At 43.2% G+C, this 22,288-nt stretch overlaps 1 protein-coding gene across 1 annotated transcript; it reads right to left on the reverse strand.

Annotated features, from left to right (window-relative positions):
* Window positions 1–1,342: 1,342 nt before the first annotated feature.
* On the reverse strand, window positions 1,343–22,086 carry LOC113019590 (NLR family CARD domain-containing protein 3-like). The gene is made up of 10 exons (XM_026163362.1): window positions 21,998–22,086; window positions 21,794–21,913; window positions 21,576–21,695; window positions 13,333–13,411; window positions 12,430–12,655; window positions 10,425–12,231; window positions 9,302–9,475; window positions 6,227–6,397; window positions 2,089–2,135; window positions 1,343–1,931 (listed from the first exon to the last, which is right to left on the reverse strand). The coding sequence occupies exons 1-10, from the start codon at window positions 22,084–22,086 to the stop codon at window positions 1,402–1,404; spliced, it is 3,363 nt and encodes a 1,120-aa protein (XP_026019147.1). The 3' UTR covers window positions 1,343–1,401.
* Between the last annotated feature and the right edge of the window lie 202 nt (window positions 22,087–22,288).

Genomic DNA, 22,288 nt, shown 5'->3' on the forward strand with positions numbered 1-22,288 from the left:
TGAACTGCATTCAAAACAATTGAGCCAATATTTTCAGCTTATATGGCTGAAACATTTTGAAATGATGAGCTTCCAACAACGAGTAAAAGATGTGGAGAGTTTGGAAACATCCCATTAAGAAAGAGAAATCAAACATTTGGATTCATTTTAATGAGCTCAGACTTGTTGAAAATGCAGAGGAGCTGGTTGTGAACTGAGCTTCAGAGAAAAACAACATATTGATATTCACTCTGAAACTTTGAGTGTAAAAAGACAGAAAAACAACATGTGGATCCTGTAATAATGGGAGCTTCCATCTTTAAAGGACTGAAGAGGAAGAAGTTTACAAGGAATCATTTAGAACAGTTTCAAACATCAACTGATTGAATCCATGAATCTGAAAACATGTTTCTGAGTGAAAGAGAGACATGTACAGACTGAACTATCTGTTCAACAGTCAGAGTGTTTCTCTAACAGGAGGACACTCTTTAAACTAGGGCTGCTCGATTATGGCAAAAATGATAATCACGATTATTTTCACTGACATTGAGATCTCGATTATTTGACGATATTTATTTAACAATAACAATGTGTTGAATAATGACTTTAAAGATTGTCAAAAAAATAATATAAAATAGTGCAAATACTGATAACAGTGCAAATGTTTGCAATATAAAAATGAATGAAAAATGTAAACATCTGTGTTTAGTGAACTGTGCAGTGTTGCTCTGTGGTGCAGCTACAACACTGTAGCAAAGTTTACACACTATGTCTACTTGATCCACGTCTGACCCCTCAAACCCATAATGTTTCCACACCACTGAAGTTTTTTTTACCTCTCTTTTCAACCAATGGCAGTCACTCTCCTCTCCAAATAACTTCGGCTGAGCTTTCCGAGCTTCCCTCGGGTCCGCTTAATTAGCGGTCCCCAACCCCCGGGCCTCGGACCGGTACGTGAATCGTTTGGTACCGGGCCGCGAGAGTTGAGGCTCAGGTGTGAAATGTATAGTTTTCAGGGTTTTTATCAGTGTTCAGCGTTATTTTGTTATCATTTTTATCATTTACTCGGTTTTCCTTGGTCTTTTCACGTGTGTTAGGAATAAATTTTCTTTTTTTCGGTACCGGTACTAGTTTTATTTTGTTGTATTTATCCGCGACACCTTAAAGGCCGGTCTATGACAATATCGTCGGGCATAAACCGGTCCGTGACGCAAAAAAGGTTGGAGACCGCTGCTCTTAATTGTTGTGACGCGTGTTCGAAATGCAGAGAGGTGTGCTCGATTTGCCACACGGAGCAGCGCGAGAGTAAAGCACGAGGGAGGGGCTAATAATCGGCTCGGTCATTTTTAATGATCGTTGAAAGCCCAGATCGTAATCGAGATTAAAATTCGATTAATTGAGCAGCCCTACTTTAAACTCAGCTCAGCACAGGGACACTGAGGAACCAAGATACCTGAATCTAAACCCAGGATAAAGAGTTTCAGTGAATGTGGTGCTGAAGGTGTGAATATGAATCAGATTGTCAGAGGAGACTCTGTAGAAGGACAGAGTGCCGGCAGGAACGTCCACATACACTGCTACTCTGTTAGAGACAGAGATGGAGGAGGAGATGGATGATCCTCTGCTATTGTGCCAGACAGAATGAGGACCATCATCGTAGCAGATCAGGCTCCAGGACTGATCATTGTAACCAAACCAACAATCTTTACTGTCTCCTTTCCTTCTGATTCTTCTGTAACTCACTGACATATAAACCCCTCCTTTCCACTCGACCTCCCAGTAACAGCGACCAGTCAGACCATTTTTACACAGCAGCTGAGGCCAGTAATCAAATCTGTCTGGATGATCAGGAAATGACTGAACCTCCTCCACATGTGCCACCTTCCTGTTGTTGTCAGACAGTTGGAGTTTTGTGTGTACTGTGTTTGCGTCGACTGTGAGTTGACAGGAATCTGATGGAGAGAACAAACACAATCCAGCTGCAGTTATTGATCATCTGTTCATTGATTGACTCCTGACATCAGAGATGTAAATGAGTGATGTGACAGTTTGAAGATGGTTGAATGTGTGCTGCTTTGTTTTCATGAATCACATTAAAAACCCACTTACATTTCCTCAGACCTGGTCTCAACCACTGGACTCCAGCAGGCTCCACCCTGAAAGGAGGGGGGGGGGGGGGGGGGGGGTGTCAGACCAGCACAGTCTCTTTCAGCATACACAACTGGACATTACATGGCTCTCATATACATACTGTTAGACACTGATAAAGGAACAGTGCAACATTTTCACGAATACACTTATGAGGAAAACATTGAGACAACAGTTTATCCTGCCCCGGATAGGTTTACTGAGGCCCACAGCCAGAAGAGGGGACATGGGCCCATCCTCCTGCAGGCCCACCACCCGCATGAGGTGCCGTAGGGGTCGGGTGCATTGTGTGCCGGGAGACAGCCAGGAGCAGATGCCCTGGCGGACCGATCCCCGGCTACCAAAATTGGCAATTGGGACATGAAATGTCACCTCTCTCGTGGGGAATGAGCCTGAGTTAGTGCATGAGGTTGAGAGGTACCGGCTAGATATAGTCGGGTTCACCTCTACGCATGGCTTGGGCTCTGGAACCAGTCTCCTGGAGAGGGGGTGGACTCTGTCTCAGTCTGGCGGGCTGGGGTGTGTATGCTACTATCCCCTCGGCTTGCTGCCTGTACATTGGGGTTCTTCCCGGTGGATGAGAGGGTTTGTTCTCTGCGCCTTAGGTTCAGGGAACAAGTCCTGATTGTCATTTGCACTTATGCGCCGAGTTGCAGTTCAGAGTACCCAGCCTTCTTGGAGTCCCTGGGTGGGGTGCTCCACCTGAAGACTCTGTTTTCCTACTGGGAGACTTCAATGCTCACGTGAGTAATGACAGCGAGACCTGGAGGGGCGTGATTGGGAGGAACGGCCTCCCTGATCTGAACCCAAGTGGTGTTTTCTTATTGGACTTCTGTGCAAATCACAATTTGGCCATAGCAAACTCCTTGTTCGAACATAAAAGTGTCCATAAGTGCATGTGGCACCAGGACCCTCTAGGCCACAGGTCGATGATTGATTTTGTAATCGTATCACCAGACCTGCGACCATATGTTCTGGACACTCAGGTAAAGAGAGGGGCTGAGCTGGGGAGGACGCTGGACAGACCCAGTGCGCCTAAACATGTAGTGAGGGTGTGCTGGGAACGCCTCCCAGAGGCCCCAGTCCGTGAAATCTTCAACACACACCTCCGGCAGAGCTTCAACAGCATCCAGAGGGAGACTGGGGACATTGAGTCCTAATGGACCATGTTCAGCATCTCCATTGCCAAAGCTGCAGCATTGAGTTGCAGCCGCAAGGTGGTTGGTGCCTGTCGTGGTGGTATTCCCCAAACCAAATGGTGGACACAAGAGGTGAAGGGAGCCACAAGGCTGAAGAAGGAATCCTGTCAGGCTTGGTTAGCCTGTGGGACTTTGGAGGCAGCTGACAGGTACAGACAGTCAAAGTGGATTGTGGCTGAGGCAGTGGCTGAAGCAAAAATTTGGGTGTGGGAGGAGTTCGGAGAGGCCATGGAAAAAGACTTTTGGACTGCCTCAAAGAGATTCTGGTAAACTGTCAGGCGTCTACCAGTATTGTGGATAGTGTTGGTGGAGCGCTGCTGACTTCGACTGAGAAAATAGTCGGACGGTGGAAGGAATACTTGGACGACCTCCTTAATCCCACTGACACGTCTTCCTTTTTTTTTTTTTTTTTTTTTATTGTTTATTTTATTTTCACTTACTGAATACGGGACAGACTTGACTGGGGGAAAGAAGGGGAGAAAGAAAGAGGGAAAGAGAAACAGCTGAGAAGAGGGACGGGGGAGAAGGGCAAAAACCAAAAACCAACAGAATGGGCAGAGAAAAAAAATGCATATATCAATCACCTGGATCACCTGCTGAGAAAGAAAAAAGAAAGCAAGCAGAAGAGAACAAGAGTAATAGAATAAACAACATCACAATGATATATGGGAATATGACAGTAAATACTAAATGTTAAACATTATTGTGCAGCACATAAGATCAACAGAACACAGTGTGCTTTGAGGTAGGAGCCAAAAAGGGTGTAGTTTGTGGGTGTGATCACCCGTGTGTACACCTGTGAGCATGGACGCGCTTGTTTTTTTAAAAGGTTCCTTCATGTAATAATCTGCTAGAGGGTGTGGGGGGGCCATAGCCCCGTCCTCCAGGGCGTGAAGCAGGTGTGGAGGAGATCAAAACTCCAGACATCCAGAGGCCCCCAGAACACAAGAGACCAAGGAAGACCAACAGAGGGGCAGCCGCGCCACTGTCCCGGAAAGAGCTGAGGAGAGTCCCAGATGAGGGCTCACTCAGCAGCCGCGGAGCAGAAGCCAGGGGGAGTTGCAGTGACGCGCCCGTGAGCTCCGCCGGCAGCCAGCTGCGCCTGAGTGACCGAGCCCCAGGCCGAGAGGCCGGGGGCACCCCACCTCCGAAGTGGCCCGAGCGAGCCCCAGGCACTGACACGTCTTCCAAGGAGGGAGCAGAGTCTGGGGATGAGGGGGATGACCCGCCAATTTACGGGGGCGAAGTCACTGAGGCAGTTAAACAACTCCTTGGTGGCAGAGCCCTTGGTGTGGATGATGTCCTCCCCGAGTTCATGAAGGCTCGGGATGTTGTAGGGCTGTCCTGGTTGACACGCCTCTACAATGTTGCGTGGAGATCAGGGGCAGTACCCCTGAACTGGCAGACCAGGGTGGTGGTCCCCATTTTTAAAAAGGGGGACTGGAGGGTGTGTTCCAACTACATTGGGAATCACACTCCTCAGCCTCCCTGGGAAAGTCTATACAAGGGTGCTGGAAAGGAGAGTTCGTCCGCTAGTCGAACCTCGGATACAGGAGGAACAATGCGGTTTTCGTCCTGGTTGCGGAACACTGGACCAGCTCTTTATCCTCTCAAGGATACTTGAGGGGGCATGGGAGTTTGCCCAACCAGTCTACATGTGTTTTGTGGACTTGGAGAAGGCATTCGACCATGTCCCTCGGGGTGTCCTGTGGGAGGTGCTATGGGAGTATGGGGTGTCTGGCCCATTGCTACGGGCTATTTGATCCCTATACAACCATTAAGAGCTCGGTTCACATTGCCGGCAATAATTCGGACTTGTTCCCTGTGGGGGATAAGCTCCACCAGAGCTGCCCTTTGTCACCAATTCTGTTCTTAATTTTTATGAACAGGATTTCTAGGCGCAGCCAAGTGGCGGAGGTCTTTCACGTAGGTGGTCTAAGAATCTCATCTCTGCTTTTTGTGGATGATGTGGTTCTGTTGGCTTCATCGGTTGATGGCCTCCAGCTCACTCTGGAACGGTTCACAGTCGTGTGTGAAGCAGTGGGAATGAGGATCAGTACCTCGAAATCCGAGGCCACAGTTCTCAGCCAGAAAAGGATGGAGTGCCCACTCTGGGTCGGGGACGAGTTCCTACCCCAAATGGAGGAGTTTAAGTATCTCGGGGTCTTGTTTGTGAGTAATGGGAGAAGGGAGCTGGAGATCGACAGACGGATTGATGCTGCAGCCGCTGCACCAGTCCGTCGTGGTGAAGAGAGAGATGAGCGCAAAAGTGAAGCTCTCAATTTACCTGTCTGATCTACGTCCCTACCCTCACCTATGGTCACATGCTGTGGGTAGTGACCAAAAGAACAAGATCACAGATACAAGCAGTGGAAATGAGCTTCCTCCGAACAGTGGCTGGTCTCTCCCTTAGAGATAGGAGAGGGTAGGGAAGTTCAGCCATCTGGGAGGGGCTCAGAGTAGAGCTGCTTCTCCTCCACATTGAAAGGAGCCAGCTGAAGTGGTTTAGGCATCTGACAAGGATGCATCCTGGGCGCTTCCTGGGTAAGGTGTTCTGGGGGAAAGACTCAGCTGAACATTTCTATCTATTTCTTACCTTGGCTCATGTGATGAGGCACATAATTAATAATGGGTCAACGACCCTTTTTAGGGATAACCAAATTTTAAATTAAATTAAATACCTAAGTCTCTCCAAAATTTTATTTTAGAACTGAAGAAGCTTCTCATATGAAATGTCTGCAAGAAAAAGCCCAGTTGCTCTTTTCAAGCTCCTTAGATTGTCTGTAATGAGCAAGCACTTCCCTTCATTTGTGACATCTGCATGAAACAATCAGGAACTGAATGTAGGACACAGCAGATGTTTTCAACTTTTCCTCCTCTATCAGACATTCTCTCCATACCTGAGAGTGTCTAGTCTCCAATGTGGATCCTTCAGTCCAGCCAACAAACTCTGGACTGAGTTTCCTGGATGATTGTAGCTCAGGTCCAGCTCTCTCAGATGGGAGGGGTTGGAGCTCAAAGCTGAAGCCAGAGAAGTACACCCTTCCTCTGTGATCAGACAGCCTGATAGACTATATAAACACACACAAAAAAACCAATACATTTGTTAAAACTTCACTAAAGGCTTATTTTCAATTATTTTTATGGATAAAATACCCATTCAAATTCAAATTTTATTTGTCACAAACAAATGAATGATAGTCAAATGCCAAGTCCACAAGATACATGTAGACTTGTTGGATAAATTCCATGCACCCTCAAACACCTGAAGAAAACTTTGTGAGATTTCTTGTTTTATTTGTTTAAGAAGAAATAGACAATTTCATCAAATTCTGATATGTAATATTGTAATATTTTTTTTTTTATAGACCAAGGAAAACCAGTCATAACAGAGAATTTACACAGTTAGTAGGTAGTGTGCAATTTAGACATTTTTTGTTTGTTTGTTTGGTGTGTGTGTCAGAACAGTTGGACAATGATGGAATGTCACACACACTGCTGTTACGGCTGCCGTCGTGGGCTGGGATTATGACATGTAAATGTGAGTGTGCAGGTGCGCCTCCAGGAGTGGTGGATCCCGAAGATGGTACACCAGGAGTATAAGACGGCGCGGTTGAGGACGGCAATCATCCATCCTCGGTTTTACCCCAACCAGCTGGGGCTGCGACATGCCCTGTGTTGCTCTGCAAGTCATGAGGAAGTTCGAGTGGATCGCCTTTTCAGTTGGGTACAGTTTTCTCATGTTTAGTTAGTCAGGGAGGTAAGTGATTGTTGTTTAGTTATGTTTTTGGGGGCTACGTAAGCAATCGCTCCTCTGAGTTAGCTTCTCTTATTGTTGTTTACCGTTCGAGAAGCCAAGCAGGAATTCCTCCGTGTCAGCCCAGCTGATCTTGTTTTTGGACACACGGTACGCAGGCCGTTGCAATTACTTAAAGAGAAATTATTGTCCGAATCGCATCGGGTGGAGGATAATGTGTTGGATTATGTGTGTGCTTTTAAGGAATGTCTCTCTCGTGCAGTTGGCCCGCGACCACTTGAGGCGAGCCCAGGGCATTATGAAAGCACGTTTTGACAAGAAATCCGTGGTTCAGAATTTTGCCCCGGGGGAGAAGGTGCTGGTTTTGCTTCCAGTGACTGTGTCTAGCATTCGAGCTCAATTTTCTGGTCCTTATGAGGTGGATCGGAAAATAAGTGATACTAACTATGTCATTAAAACGCCTGATCGGAAGCGAAAGTTGCAAGTGTGTCATGTTAATATGCTCAAATGTTATGTGTCCAAAGAGCTCGCCACCGGTGATGTAATTTGCTCTGGGCACCACAGAGTACCACCCACAAGACGATGGTTTGATGGAAAAAAGTGGCTGTATACTGGGGGCTCGGAGATTGGAATTGCGAGATGTTGGCCACTTTGGAGTCCTCCCGCTCTCATTTGCCACCCCCTGCTCATAGGGATGTCCTTGCGTTAGTGAAAGCTCATCAACCTTTGTTTTCTGACTACCGTAGGCAAACATCTGTCCTGTGTCACGACATCACGGTGGAAACTGACAGGCCGATAAAACAGCACGCTTATCGTGTAAACACCACAAAGCGGAGCTTGATGCAGTAGGAAGTTGAATATCTCATTGAGCATGGCCTTGCTATTTCCAGTCATGACGCGTGGAGCTCGCCTTGTATTCTGGTAGCGATAGCGGACAATATTTCCAGAAAGTGAATGCGGTTACCAAACCAGACTCGTTTACGCTCCCGCGGATGGAAGATTGCCTCGATCGTGTTGGTTCTGCTCAGTATGTTACAAAGCTGGACCTATTAAAGGGGTACTGGCAGGTTCCATTAACACCTAGGGCTTTGGAGATCTCTGCGTTTGTAACGCCCGATCACTTCCTCCAATATACAGTGATGCCTTTCGGGTTACGTAATGTGCCCGCAACGTTTCAACGCCTTATGCGGCAGGTGCTGTGTGGAGTGTCTAAGTGCGAGGCATACTTGGACGACGTGGTTGTCTATTTTACCTTGTGGCCTGAACATCTCGCAACACTTTCTGAGGTGTTTGGGCGGTTCAACGATGCCTCCCTCACGCTCAACCTTTCTAAATGTGAATTCGGGAAGGCTACTATTACCTATTTGGGCAAGCAAGTGGGACAAGGGCAGATATGGCCCGTGACTGAAAAAGTTCAGGCCGTTGTGGACTTTCCAGTGTCACAAACTCGGCACACGTTGCGTCGCTTTCTGGGCATGGTTCTATCGGGGGTTCTGTAAAAACTTTTGTTTTGATTCAGGGGAGCACATTTTTTCCCTTGTAGTTTTGGCATTGGCTACGGTTCACGGTAGCCTGTGTTACTGTTCTTATAAATAAAAAAAAATAAAAAAAACACCAGGTAACCAGATAACATATCGTCTCTGTCTTCTGTCGGAGGGATGTTAAAATGTTATATAGTTTCGTCTGGCTTGATCGCAAATGGTGTTCTATGACTTTTGATGGTTATAACCCTTTATACTTTTTATATATGAAATTTCTGCACAAATTTTGGTCCTATTGAAATGAATATGAAACTACAGTCCATCTAGTGGTATGAATGGCAAACTACAGTCATGGTGCGTTTGGCTTCCTCTAGTGAAAGAAAGGTAAACTATACTCAATAGCAGTACATTTTTGCTCTAGTTAATATTAGCGGCTAAAGTTTTAAATGATTTCTTAAACATGTTGGTGATTTAATGCTAAAAAATAAAAATAAAAAACATTGTTTTTAAGTGTTTTTTGTGAGATTTTAGGTTGTGTTAAGGCAGTACGTCAAAATGAAAAAAACAAAGAAACTGCCAATTTAAACGTGAGGTTGTGTTGAATAGAATGCCAACAAACGAGACATTTTCTTTTAATGTAAAAGAATAGAAAGGTCACATTACAGTTAGTGAAAAATAGCCAGTTATACTTTTGACTGCTGAAGGATAAATGACTGCCCGACTGTATGAATTCTAACCTAAGAGTTTCCAGTGTACAATATGGACTCTCCAGTCCTGCAGAGAGAAGTTTCACTCCTGAATCCAGCAGATCATTGTTACTCAGCTCTAGCTCCATCAGACGAGATGACTGGGAGGTCAGAATTGGGGACAGAGCCTTACAGGTTCTCTCTGAGAGGCTGCAGCCACTTAGTCTGAAACAATTATTGTTGAAATTAGTTTTATTGTTTCATGTAGACAAGAGAAATACACTTCATACAGGGAGTGCAGAATCATTAGGCAAATGAGTATTTTGTCCACATCATCCTCTTCATGCATGTTGTCTTACTCCAAGCTGTATAGGCTCGAAAGCCTACTACCAATTAAGCATATTAGGTGATGTGCATCTCTGTAATGAGAAGGGGTGTGGTCTAATGACATCAACACCCTATATCAGGTGTGCATAATTATTAGGCAACGTCCTTTCCTTTGGCAAAATGGGTCAAAAGAAGGACTTGACAGGCTCAGAAAAGTCAAAAATAGTGAGATATCTTGCAGAGGGATGCAGCAGTCTCAAAATCGCAAAGCTTCTGAAGCGTGATCATCGAACAATCAAGCGTTTCATTCAAAATAGTCAACAGGGTCGCAAGAAGCGTGTGGAAAAACCAAGGCGCAAAATAACTGCCCATGAACTGAGAAAAGTCAAGCGTGCAGCTGCCAAGATGCCACTTGCCACCAGTTTGGCCATATTTCAGAGCTGCAACATCACTGGAGTGCCCAAGAGCACAAGGTGTGCAATACTCAGAGACTGAATGTCAGAAATGTATATTTGTGAATGTGGAGATGTTATATTGGTTTCACTGGTAAAAATAAATAATTGAAATGGGTATATATTTGTTTTTGTTAAGTTGCCTAATAATTCTGCACAGTAATAGTCACCTGCACACACAGATATCCCCCTAAAATAGCTAAAACTAAAAACAAACTAAAAACTACTTCCAAAAACATTCAGCTTTGATATTAATGAGTTTTTTGGGTTCATTGAGAACATGGTTGTTGTTCAATAATAAAATTATTCCTCAAAAATACAACTTGCCTAATAATTCTGCACTCCCTGTATCATTTTGTTACAAAAGTCTTTAAAATGAGTACATATTTACTTACAGAGCTTTGTTGGAGATGTTGACCACTGGCAGCAGCCTCAGAAAAGCCTCCTCTGAAGCAGAGTATTTCTTCAGGTCAAACACATCCAGATCTTTTTCTGATGACAGTAAGATGAAGACCAGAGCTGACCACTGAGCAGGAGACAGTTTGTCTGTGGAGAGACTTCCTGAACTCAGGGACTGTTGGATCTCCTCCACTAGAGAACGATCATTCAGTTCATTCAGACAGTGGAACAGACTGATACTTTGCTCTACAGACAGACTGTCATTGATCTTCTTCTTAATGTACTGGACAGTTTCCTGATTGTTCTGTGAACTATTTCCTGTCTTTGTCAGCAAACCTTGTAGGAGAGTCTGATTGGTCTGCAGTGAAAGACCAAGGAGGAAGCGGACGAGCAAGTCCAGGTGTCCACTTGGACTCCGTAAGGCCTTGTCCACAGAACTCTGGTAGAAGTGTGTCTCTGCAGATTCTCTTGTTTCACGTGTCTGGGAGGTTGTTTGCTGTTCTTCCAGCAGATTGACTCCAGAGTTGATGAAGGTCAGATGGACATGAAGAGCAGCCAGAAACTCCTGCACACTTAGATGGATGAAGGAGAACAGTCTTTTCTGGTACAGTCCACTCTCCTCTTTAAAGATCTGTGTGAACACTCCTGAGTACACTGAGGCTGCTCTGATATCGATGCCACACTCTGTCAGGTCTGATTCATAGAAGTTTAGGTTTCCTTTCTGCAGCTGATCAAAAGCCAGTTTTCCCAGTGACTCCATCATCTTCCTGCTCTCTGGACTCCAGTGTGGATCTGTCTCAGCTCCTCCATCATATTTGATCTTCTTCACTTTGGCCTGAACCACGAGGAAGTGGATGTACATCTCAGTCACGGTCTTGGGCAGCTGTCCTCCCTCTCTGGTTTCCAGCACATCCTCCAGAACTGTAGCAGTGATCCAGCAGAAGACTGGGATGTGGCACATGATGTGGAGGCTTCGTGATGTCTTCATGTGGGAGATGATCCTGCTTGCCTCCTTCTTATCTCTGAATCTCTTCCTGAAGTACTCCTCTTTCTGTGGGTCAGCAAACCCTCTGATTTCTGTCACCATACCAACACACTCTGGAGGGATCTGATTGGCTGCTGCAGGTCTTGTGGTTATCCAGACGCGAGCGGAGGGAAGCAGTTTCCCCCTGATGAGGTTTATCAGCAGCACATCTACTGAGGTGGACTTTCTAGGGTCAGTTATAATTGTAGTTTTGTGGAAGTCCAGAGGAAGTCGACACTCATCCAGACCATCAAAGATGAACACAACCTGGAAGTCTTCAAAGCTGCAGATTTCTGCTTCTTTGGTTTCAGTAAAGAAGCGATGAACAAGTCCCACCAAGCTGAACTTTTCCTCTTTCAGCACATTCAGCTCTCTGAAAGTGAATGGAAATATGAACTGGATGTCCTGGTTGGCTTTGTCTTCAGCCCAGTCCAAGCTGTATTTCTGTGTTAAGACTGTTTTCCCAATGCCACCCACTCCCTTTGTCAGCACTGTTCTGATTGGTTCATCTCTTCCAGGTGAGCCTTTAAAGATGTCTTCTTGTCTGATTTTTGTTTCTGCTCTGTCTGGTTTCCTGAAGGCCATTTCAATCTGTCTGACCTCATGTTCATCATTGACCTCTGCAGTCCCTCCCTCTGTGATGTAGAGCTCTGTGTAGATGTGATTCAATAGGGTTGGGTTTCCTGCTTTAGCGATGCCCTCAAACACACACTGGAACTTCTTCTTTAGTGTAGATTTAAGTTTACACTCACTCCAATAGACGTCTCTATTAGAAGTTCCTAAAAGAAAGAATAATTCAATTCAATTTTATTTATATAGCGCCAAATCACAACAACATTCGCATCATTGTACAGCAGAATAGACAACAAATATCAGTCCAGAATTTTTATATTTATGTTTGACTATCACTTTAGGGTTAGACATTAGTAAACAACCTGTTCAATCAGCAGCTTAAATCTTTATAGAAATCCTCTTACTCTTGTGCAGAAGGTCAGCTAGCTCATCCTGCTTCATTCTCCTTAAAAAGTCCAATGTGATCTTCACAAATGCCTCTCTGCTGCTATTCCTCTGCTCCTCGTCCTCACCCACTTTCTCTTCAACCGTTCTCTGACCTTCCAAGTATTTCAGATAATCTGGACTGACAACTTTTTGAATCTTCTTCAGTTCATTCTTCACAAAAGTGATGATGTTGTCCTGCAGTAGCTGGAACAGAGTATTGTGTGAATTAATATGTGACCTTAAAAGCTCAAGTGGTGGTGAAGTGGAAGAAGAGAGGAAAAACAAACAGAGGGAGACCAGGAACACCAGACAGAAATATCCAAGAGATATGAAGGTGTTGTCATAATCATATTTCTGTTGCAGTCCACAGCATATTTTGATTCTGGAAACAGAGTGAATATTGCTACATCATGGTAATTGTAGTCAGTATGTTCAAGGGAGGTTGTTAAATTGGAATGTTTAAAAAAAGAAGCAAAAAAATAAATCAAATTCTGAGATCAGATAACTCAACTTTGCATTGTTTAGAGTGGAATAAATGCTATAATAATATGATAAATTACTTTTTCTAAAGTTTTCCAATCATTTATCCAGCTTACATAGTTTATTAGACACTACCATGACAGGCAAAAATTAAAGGACCTGTCTGTAGCAATATGTGTCAAGGTGGTCATGGGTATAGATAAAATTACAAACACATCTTTTTGACCAGCCCAGCTGCTAAAGCTCATTGTTTATTTGAAACAGTGTTTAGTTGTGCTTCTAACTTGTCTTATCTTGCAATTAATACTACGAAAAACTAATACTTGCAATATGTTTGAAGTATAAATAGCCGTTCTTTTTGAGAAATTACTGAATAGAATAGATGTTGAACATGTACAGACCATAAATATGGAGTCCAGCTGTGTTTGATGCTGCTGGGTAGACTGACTTCTGGGAACCTCTGAGCTCTGCTGGCCCACTCTGTGGAGGAATCATGAAGAATTAGTTCAACACAGGAGAAAGATCAATATTTGAAAATGCTGAGTTTTGACTCTCAGAAAACACCATCTTAATGCTGCTGGCAAAAACAAGAAAAAGAAAAAAAGAAGAGAAATGGAAAAGGAAAAAAAACAGCTTACACCTTTAAATGCCTGGAGCTCTCACAAGAATAAAGATTGGTAAATCTTTTGTAATATTTCCAATGGTCTAATTATCTTAACTGTAATGACACAGATGACATGTGTCATTAGTGTTTTCTAACCTGCCAGGATTAAGGCACAGAGTTAGCCATCCATACCTGACTCCTTGGAAACTACATAACTCTCTGTGTAGTTTCTCAGTCATCCAGGTCATGGAGCTTGCAAGACAGTGATTGTAATAGCAGTCTAGCGAGGAAGGACCGGTTAGCAGGTCCAGCGGCCATGTGGTGTGGAACTTGAAGCCAGTCAGTTAAATCAATCAACAGACCCATACTTAAGTGTCAATATCAGGCGAGCGTTTCAGGCTAAGGGAACCATGTATAATTGTCAGAGGCCATAAGAAGATCATTTGTAACCTTCACTAAAGCTGTTTCTGTGCTGTGCTGAGCTCTGAAACCTGACTGAAACTCTTCAAATGAACCATTCCTCTGCAGATGATCTGTTAGCTGTTTGACAACTACTCTTTCAAGGATGTTTGACATGAAAGGAAGGTTGGAGATTGGCTTATAATTAGCTAAGACTGCTGGGTCTAGAGATGCTTTTTAAGTAAAGGTTTAACTACAGCCAGATTGAAGGCCTGTGGTACATAGCCAATTATTAGTGATAGGTTGATCATATTTAAGATTGAAGCATTAAGAGATTAGAGATTACTCTTATTTTTCATAAGTGCACAAATCGTACTCCAGAATAGATTATTTTTTGCTTGATTCTAAATTTATGTCTAAAGTTGTATGCTCAACTTATCATAACATATTGATCTGGGATCACTCTCCAACCTCTTTAGTCCTGGACTTCTGTGGTACGAAACAACAGGGTTACTGGCGTTTTCACCCGTCACTCCTGTGTGAGACATCCTTTTGCCAATTTATGACAACTAAAATATCAGATTTCTTGGAAGCTAATGATAAACGTTTCTGATTCGATTTTATGGGAAACATTTAAAGTGGTAATGCGAGGAGAAATTATTTCTTTTGAATCTTCGTTAAAAAAAAAAAGAACGCCGGAAACGCCTGTTCGAAATAGAAGCTGAATTAACACAGTTAGAACAGGACCACAAGGCCTCCTCTTGTCCCTCTTTTTTTCCAAGACATAATTAAAAGGAAGTTTGAGTATAACACAATTTTATCTAGTCAAGTAACAGATCAGCTATTTAGGATCAGACAGAAGCATTTTCAGTTTGGAGATAAGCCCCATAAGCTTCTTTCTCGGCAGCTAAGAGGCCTACAGGCCAGTAGGGCTATACACAAAATTTAATCAAGATCAGGCGAAATTTTAATTAGCCCTAAAGCTATTAATGAGCGATTTAGAGAATATTATGAAGAGCTCTATATGTCGAAATCATGGGGCAATATTACTGATTGGTTAGGGAAGCTGGATCTCCCGAAAATGAATGACGTTGCACGAGAGGCTTTAAACTCAGATATTACTATTGAAGAAGTTTCGAAAGCTATTAAGTAATTCCCCAATGGAAAGTCCCGAGGCCCAGATGGGTTTGGCATTGAACTGTATAAAAAATACTCTGAAAAGCTGGCCCCGCTTTTATTGAGAATGTTTAAGCATTCTTTCCATACTCAAAGATTTCCCCGTACGCTATATGAAGCTAATATTTCTTTGTTATTGAAAGAAGGAAAGGATGAAACAGAATGTCCCTCTTATCGACCTATTGCTTTGTTGAATTTGGATATGAAAACTTTCACTAAAATTTTGGCAAACAGATTAAATGGACATGTTGGATGAATTATCCATCCGGATCAAACTGGGTTTGTCCCCCAGAGGTTTTTCTTCTTTAATGTTCGAATGTTGATGAACACTATGTATCATAGGCACTAGGGAGCTTCCAAGATCGCAGTACTGAGCTTAGATGCTGAAAAGGCGTTTGACCAGGTCGAGTGGGCCTATATGCTTCGGTACTGGAGAAGTTTGGTTTAGGCGAACAGTTTATATCATGGGTTGATATGATATATAGACATCCCTCTTCTTCCATTCTTATTAACCAAGATAGATCAGCGCCTTTTCTTTTTTTACACCATGGGACACGACAAGGCTGCCCTTTGAGCCCTTTGCTCTTCGCAATTTCTATTGAACCTCTTGCAGTAGCCATTAGGAATGAGCCCTCTATTGACCCTGTCCGATTGGGGAATATCAAGCACTACATTTCTTTATATGCGGATGATGTTGTTTTGTTCTTGTCAAATCCTGAGCAATCGGTTCCTGTACTTTTAGATGTGATGAGGTCATTTGGGGAAATCTCAGGTTATACAATTAATTGGCAGAAGAGTGAGTTTGTGGCTTTAACTGCAATTTTGAAAGTTTTGCCTTTTAAAATTACAGACAGATTGAAATACTTGGGTGTTATTTTGCCTAAGGTTCCTAAATCGATGTTTAAGTTGAATTATCTTGAACAAGTTGAAAAATTGAAAAAGGACATTGAGAAATGGAGGGCTCTACCTATTCCCATGGTAGGTCGCATTAACGTAATTAAAATGATTTCCCTTCCTAAATTTCTATATTTATTTTTAAATTTACCTATTTTTTTGAATAAGCAATTTTTTAAAGTGATCGACTCAGTAGTATTACCATTTGTTTGGGGCTTTAAAACTCACAGGATATCAAAAGTTCATCTATGTACTGTAAGTCTAAACTTAAGGGTGGATTTGCTCTGCCACTGTTTCAGTTTTATTATTGGGCTGCAAATGCTAGAACTCTTGTTTACTGGCAGGAAGGGTACAAAAAGGTCATGTCTGCCGATACCGCACCTTGGGTGGTCATAGAGAGTGGTGGGGTTGAGAATAGTTCCCTCCCTGCTCTTCTGTTTTCATCCTCTAATCCACGAACCAAGGTCAATAATTTTATAGTTTCGAACTGCGTTAAAATCTTTAGTCAGAACAAAAAAGGTTGTGCTCTACCAGATACTTCGATCCATACTCCAGTATATTGTAATCATGCATTTCCACCCTCATGTTTAGACGCCTCTTTTGAGGTCTGGACACAGAAAGGTATTATTACTGTCAAAGACTTATTTATTGACAGGCAGTTTGCATCATTTACCCAGTTGCAGAACAAGTTCTCTCTCCCCGCATCACATTTCTTTCATTATTTACAGATAAGAAACTATGTTCGTCAGAGTATTCTTAATTTTCCATCTCTTCCGGAAGAGGGGTCAATTTTTACACTCCTTCTGAGTTCCCCGGATTCTAAAAAGTTGGTTTCTGGTTTTGTGAAAGCTTTTTCTGAGTATTTAAATTTTGAATCTGACTTTTTGAAGATGGCATGGGAGGAGGAGCTTGGTTTGCAAATAGGAGATGAGGTGTGGGAGAGGAGTCTGTGTAGGATCCATTCTTGCTCTATAAATGTAAGGCATCAGTTAATTCAATTCAAAGTGCTTCACAGACTTCATTATTCAAAAACTAAACTGCACAGGATTTGTGATATATGATCGTTGTAAACTTGGAGAAGGCTCTCTCACTCATTTATTTTGGACTTGTCCCAAATTGCTTAACTATTGGTTGGACATTTTAAAATATTTTTCTGGTATTTATAATTGCACATTAGAGCCGGACCCAATAATTGCATTGTTTGGAACTTCCTCTTCCCTTTTACACCTCAGCCCTGCTGCACAAACTGCAGTTTTGTTCGGAATGGTAATTGCTAAGAAAATTATCTTGACTCTCTGGAAGTCGGATATTGTACCTCAATTCAAAATGTGGCAAACAGAACTGAGTGCTCTACTACATATGGAGAGAATTAGGTACACATTAGCGGACAAACTTAGTAATTTCTTTGATGTGTGGCAGCCATTTTTAGACCATGTATTAAAGCAAAGTCCTGTTTGATCGATCACCAATAACTCGGCCTACCACCTTAGTGTTTTATTTCTGTTTATTGCCAGTTGAAGTAATTTTGAATAATTTACAATAGTAATTTTACTAGTAATACTACTTCAACTGATGTTGAAGTAGTATTTTTGTCGTTGCAGTGTAATATTTTGTCTTATTTGTGTGTTTTAGCCTTTGTTGTTATGTTGTCTGTTTTTTGTTTTTTTTGTGTCTTTCTTTTTTCCTTATATCAAAACATCTCAATAAACATACTTACAAAAAAAGATTGAAGCATTAATTAATGGCAGGACTTCTTTGAGCAGTTTTGTAGGAATGGGGTCTAAAAGACACGTTGATGGTTTGGAGGAAGTAATTATTGAAGTTAACTCAGAAAGATCAATTGGAGAAAAAGAGTCTAACTTAACATCAATGGTACTAAGAGTAGCTGTAGATAATATTACATCTGTGGGATGATTATTGGTAATTTTTTCTCTAATGATAAAAATTTTATTTGTGAAGAAGTTCATGAAGTCATTACTAGTTAATGTTAAAGGGATGGTTGGCTCAAAAGAGCTCTGACTGTTTGTCAGCCTGGCTACAGAGCTGAAGAGAAACCTGGGGTTGTTCTTATTTTCTTCAATCAGTGATGAATAGTAAGATGTTCTGGCTTTGCGGAGGGCTTTCTTATAAAGCAGCAAACTATTTCTCCAGGCTAAATGATGATCCTCTAGATTTGTGACACGCCATTTCCTCTCCAGATTACGAGTCATCTGCTTTAGGGTACGTGTTTGAGAATTATACCACGGAGTCAGGTACTTCTGATTAGAGACCTTAGTTTTCACAGGAGCTACAGTATCCAGTGTTAAACATAGAGAGGAGGCAAAGTTATTAACAAGATAATCGACCTCTGTTGGGGTAGCGTTCGGGTAGCTGCTCTGCTCTGTGTTGGTACAGGGCATTGAAGATGATAACAGTGGGTGGATTATATTCTTAAACTTAGTTACAGTGCTTTCAGAAAGACATCTACTTTGATAAAGTCTACTCTCCACCGCTGTGTAATCAATTATTGTAAATGTAAATGTTATCAGGAAATGATCAGACAGGAGAGGGTTTTCAGGAAACACTGTTAAATGTTCAGGTTCTATGCCATATGTTAAAACAAGATCTAGAGTGTGATTAAAGTGGTGGGTGGGTTCTTTTACATTTTGAGATACTTCAATTGAGTCTAATGAAAAAATTATATGCCATGTTGAGGCTGTCATTTTTAGCATCTACATGGATGTTAAAATCACCCACAATAATTACTTTATCTGAGCTGAGCACTAAATCAGATAAAAGGTCTGAGAAATCAGACAGAAACTCTGTGTAAGGTTTATACATAGGCTCGTGTGAAAAATTGCTGCCACACCGCCCCCTCGGCCTGTGATTTGAGGTTTCCAGTTCCAGGTCACTGTTCGTGTGGTCGAATGGCCGGTCAGCTGAGCAGTTTTGCATTCTTTTCTAACTTTAATGCTCTTTCCATTGTTGTTTTTCGCCGTCTACTCTGTACATTTCGTATTCTTTCCTTTTTCTCATTTTTGTGGACTTGTTTCTGACACTTCGACATGACCCCAAGGCTCACCTACACCAGAGAGTCCCTCATTCAGCTGCAGCCGCAGCCCAGGCTCCGGCTTTTCCGCTCTGCTCCTACAGACTATTTTCGCGAGGAAATACTCTTGGACACGGAAATCAAAAAACTCACAAAAACAAGGTAACCAGGAGGGGATTAAAGAAGAAGGGGTGAGAGCCAGACTCAAGAGGGAGACACACAAACAACGAGCACTCCTGTCCATTAACCTAATGTGTGTTCTCTCTGCAACAAGCTGGACGAGCTGCAAGCCTGCGTCAACCACTTGCATGAGTGATGACGACAGCACGCTGCACATTGATGGCTTTTCACTACCTCTTCATCTGGACGGAGACCATGAACGCACCATAAGCAACATGGCGGCGGCATGTCTGCATGTAAACAGCAGCTGGTGCTCTACAGTCATTGTGAGGGAGAAGCTGTGCACTACAGACATCAAGCTTCTGGCTGTTTCCCTGTTCCCAACTCTGGATAGTCATGTTTTGGGGGGGGGGGTTAATAAATTTGTCCATATTTCTAGAAACGAGAGCTGCTCCATCCAAAGGATGGGATGAATGACATCTCTCTTAAAAAGACCAGGTTTCCTCCAGAAAGTCTCCCAATTATCTAAGAAGCCCACATCGTTTTTTGGACACAACTCAGACAGCCAGCAGTTTAAGAAGAAAATGTGGCTAAACATGTCACTCCTGGTCTGATTTTGGAGGGGACCAAAGAAAACTACAGAGTCCGACATAGTTACACACGATTCAATATTGATTTTAGTGACCTCCGATTGGCGTAACCGGGTGTCATTACTGCCGACGTGAATTATAATTTTACTGAATTTACGTTTACAGTTTGCCAGCAGTTTTAAATTTCCTTCAATGTCGCCTGCTCTGGCCCCTGGAAGATAATTGACTATGGTTGCCGGTGTCTCTAGCTTCACATGTCTGAGAACAGAATCACCAATTACCAGAGTTTGAGCCCCGGCGGGTGTGTCGCCGAGTGGGGAAAAACAGTTAGACACATGAACGGGTTGGTGGTGTACCTGGGGCTTCTGTTTAGGACTATGCTTCCTCCTCACCGTGACCCAGCCGCCCTCTTTCCCCAGCTGCTTGGGGTCTAGCCGGGGAACAGGTAGCGGGGCCTACGCCATCTTCGGCTGCACAGGGGCCTGCTACAGGGGCCTGGCTAGCTACGGGTGTATCGGGGGGGAACCAAGTCTCCAATTCAGTAATCCTGGCCTCCAGAGCTGCAAATATGCTACATTTGTTACAAGTATCATTACTGCTAAAGGAGGCCGAGGAGTAACTAAACATCTGACACAATGAGCAAGAAAGTGCAGGAGGAACTGGTGAAGAAGCCGTGGTGCTAACGAGTCGGCTACGAGCTAAGCTAAGCTAATGAAACAGTAGAGACACAGTGAGTGAATACTTTGGCTGTAAATTATTTGCCAAGTCCGTTAACTATTGCACCTCCTCTCTATATGCTGACGAGACCCACCACAGTCGTGTCATCGGAAAACTTGATGATGTAGTTTGAACCGTGCATTGCTGCACAGTTGTGAGTCAGCTGAGTGAACGGCAGTGGGCTGAGCTGAGCCCTTAGGGGCTCCATTGCTCAGTGTGGTGGTGTTGGAAATGCTGTTACCGATCTGGACTGTCTGAGGCCTCTCCATCAGAAAGTCTAGGATCCAGTTACGGTAGGTGTTCAGACCCAGCAGGCTCAGTTTTCCAATCAGGTGCTGAGGAACGACTGTGTTGAATGCTGAACTGAAGTTTATGAACAGCATTCACACATGTGTCCTTATTGTCCAAGTGGCTGAGAGCAAAATGTAGGGTGGTGGCAATGGCCTCGTCTGTTGACCAGTTTGGGCAATAGGCAAACTGCAATGAGTCCAAGATGGTGGTAGCAGGGCCTTAATATGCCTCATAATGAACCACTCGATGCACTTGACCATGATGGGTGTGTGTGCAACAGAAACACCTCCTAGAACATCCATTCTGTACATTCTGATTGCTGTGTTTTTTGAAACAGTCCAACACACACCGCTTCACATATGAACATAGAAATGTGTGTGAAAAAGAGCTGAGCTGACATTAAACATGATGGAGATTTATTCACAAACACTGAGTCACAGCAACATTTACACACACATTACCTCTCTGCAGGAGGACACGTGCCTGATTTAAAATTAATGATTTTATTTCACTGGTGTTTCTTCACAAAGCAAATATTTCATTCTGTTGTGGCATTTTATTTCCAGTAATTCATGCAGTATTAAAATTTGTAATGTGAAGGTTCCTCAGCCGGATCCCAAACAACTACATTAACCACTTTGGAGAAGACCAAATTTTTTTTTAATATGTTTTACTTCTGGTTTGCTTAAGGCGATTTTCAGTTGTTTAGAACCCAAAGGCTTGTTTTTAAGAGACAGTTTAAAGGGGATCGAGGGAATGACGTGTTTGCACTGCAGTTTATATCCAACAACATCAAGCAGTTAAATCAAAGAGTTCACAGCTCACCTCTCTGCAGCAGACACAGGCTGGACTTTAAAATCAATAATGTCAGCTTTAGACCGGTCACTCTTTAAGGAGACAGAGCTGGGTCCAGGTTCATGTTTGCATTTAGTTCCCCGTTGGTTCCTGTGAATAATGATGGAGCAGTGAAGTGTTTGCACTACAGTTTATGTCCAACAACATCAAGCAGTTAAATCAAAGAGTTCATGTTACTAACAGCTCACCTCTCTGCAGCAGACACAGGCTGGACTTTAAAATCAATAATGTCAGCTTTAGACCGGTCACTCTTTAAGGAGACAGAGCTGGGTCCAGGTTCATGTTTCCATTTAGTTCCTCGTTTATTCCTGTGAATAATGATGGAGCAGTGATGTGAGTGCTGAGCTGTGACATGGAGAAGAGTCATGGACAGTTAGAGATGGTCATCTCACCTCTGAGCTTTGGTCTGGCTCTCATGTTCCCCACACAGAGTGCTTTTAGAGGGAGGGGCTCCCTCCTCTCTGTCCTCACACTGATCCATGCTGCTGAAGTCACATCAGCTCACACACACTTTCTACCTGTAGAGGAAACACAAATCATTCATGTGCACATCAACTGAAATCCTCCTTTCATCATGTGTGCCGGGGGGGGGGGGGGGGGGGGGGGGGTGTCTCTGTGCCCTGAGTGCTCACCTCCTCCTTTTTCCTTTTATGTGAAAGAACTTTCTCGTGGCAAATTTAGAC

Source organism: Astatotilapia calliptera, chromosome 3 (assembly GCF_900246225.1).
Source record: "Astatotilapia calliptera chromosome 3, fAstCal1.2, whole genome shotgun sequence".
Lineage (NCBI taxonomy): Eukaryota > Metazoa > Chordata > Actinopteri > Cichliformes > Cichlidae > Astatotilapia > Astatotilapia calliptera.

Coding starts and splice junctions, on each gene's coding strand:
- LOC113019590 (XM_026163362.1), bottom strand. CDS start 22,086: ATGGATCAGTGTGAGGACAGAGAGGAGGGAGCCCCTCCCTCTAAAAGC. Junction 13,412..21,575: donor CCTGTGTCTGCTGCAGAGAG/GTGAGCTGTGAA, acceptor ATTCCTCCACAG/AGTGGGCCAGCAGAGCTCAG. Junction 1,932..2,088: donor GAGACCAGGTCTGAGGAAAT/GTAAGTGGGTTT, acceptor TCTCTCCATCAG/ATTCCTGTCAACTCACAGTC.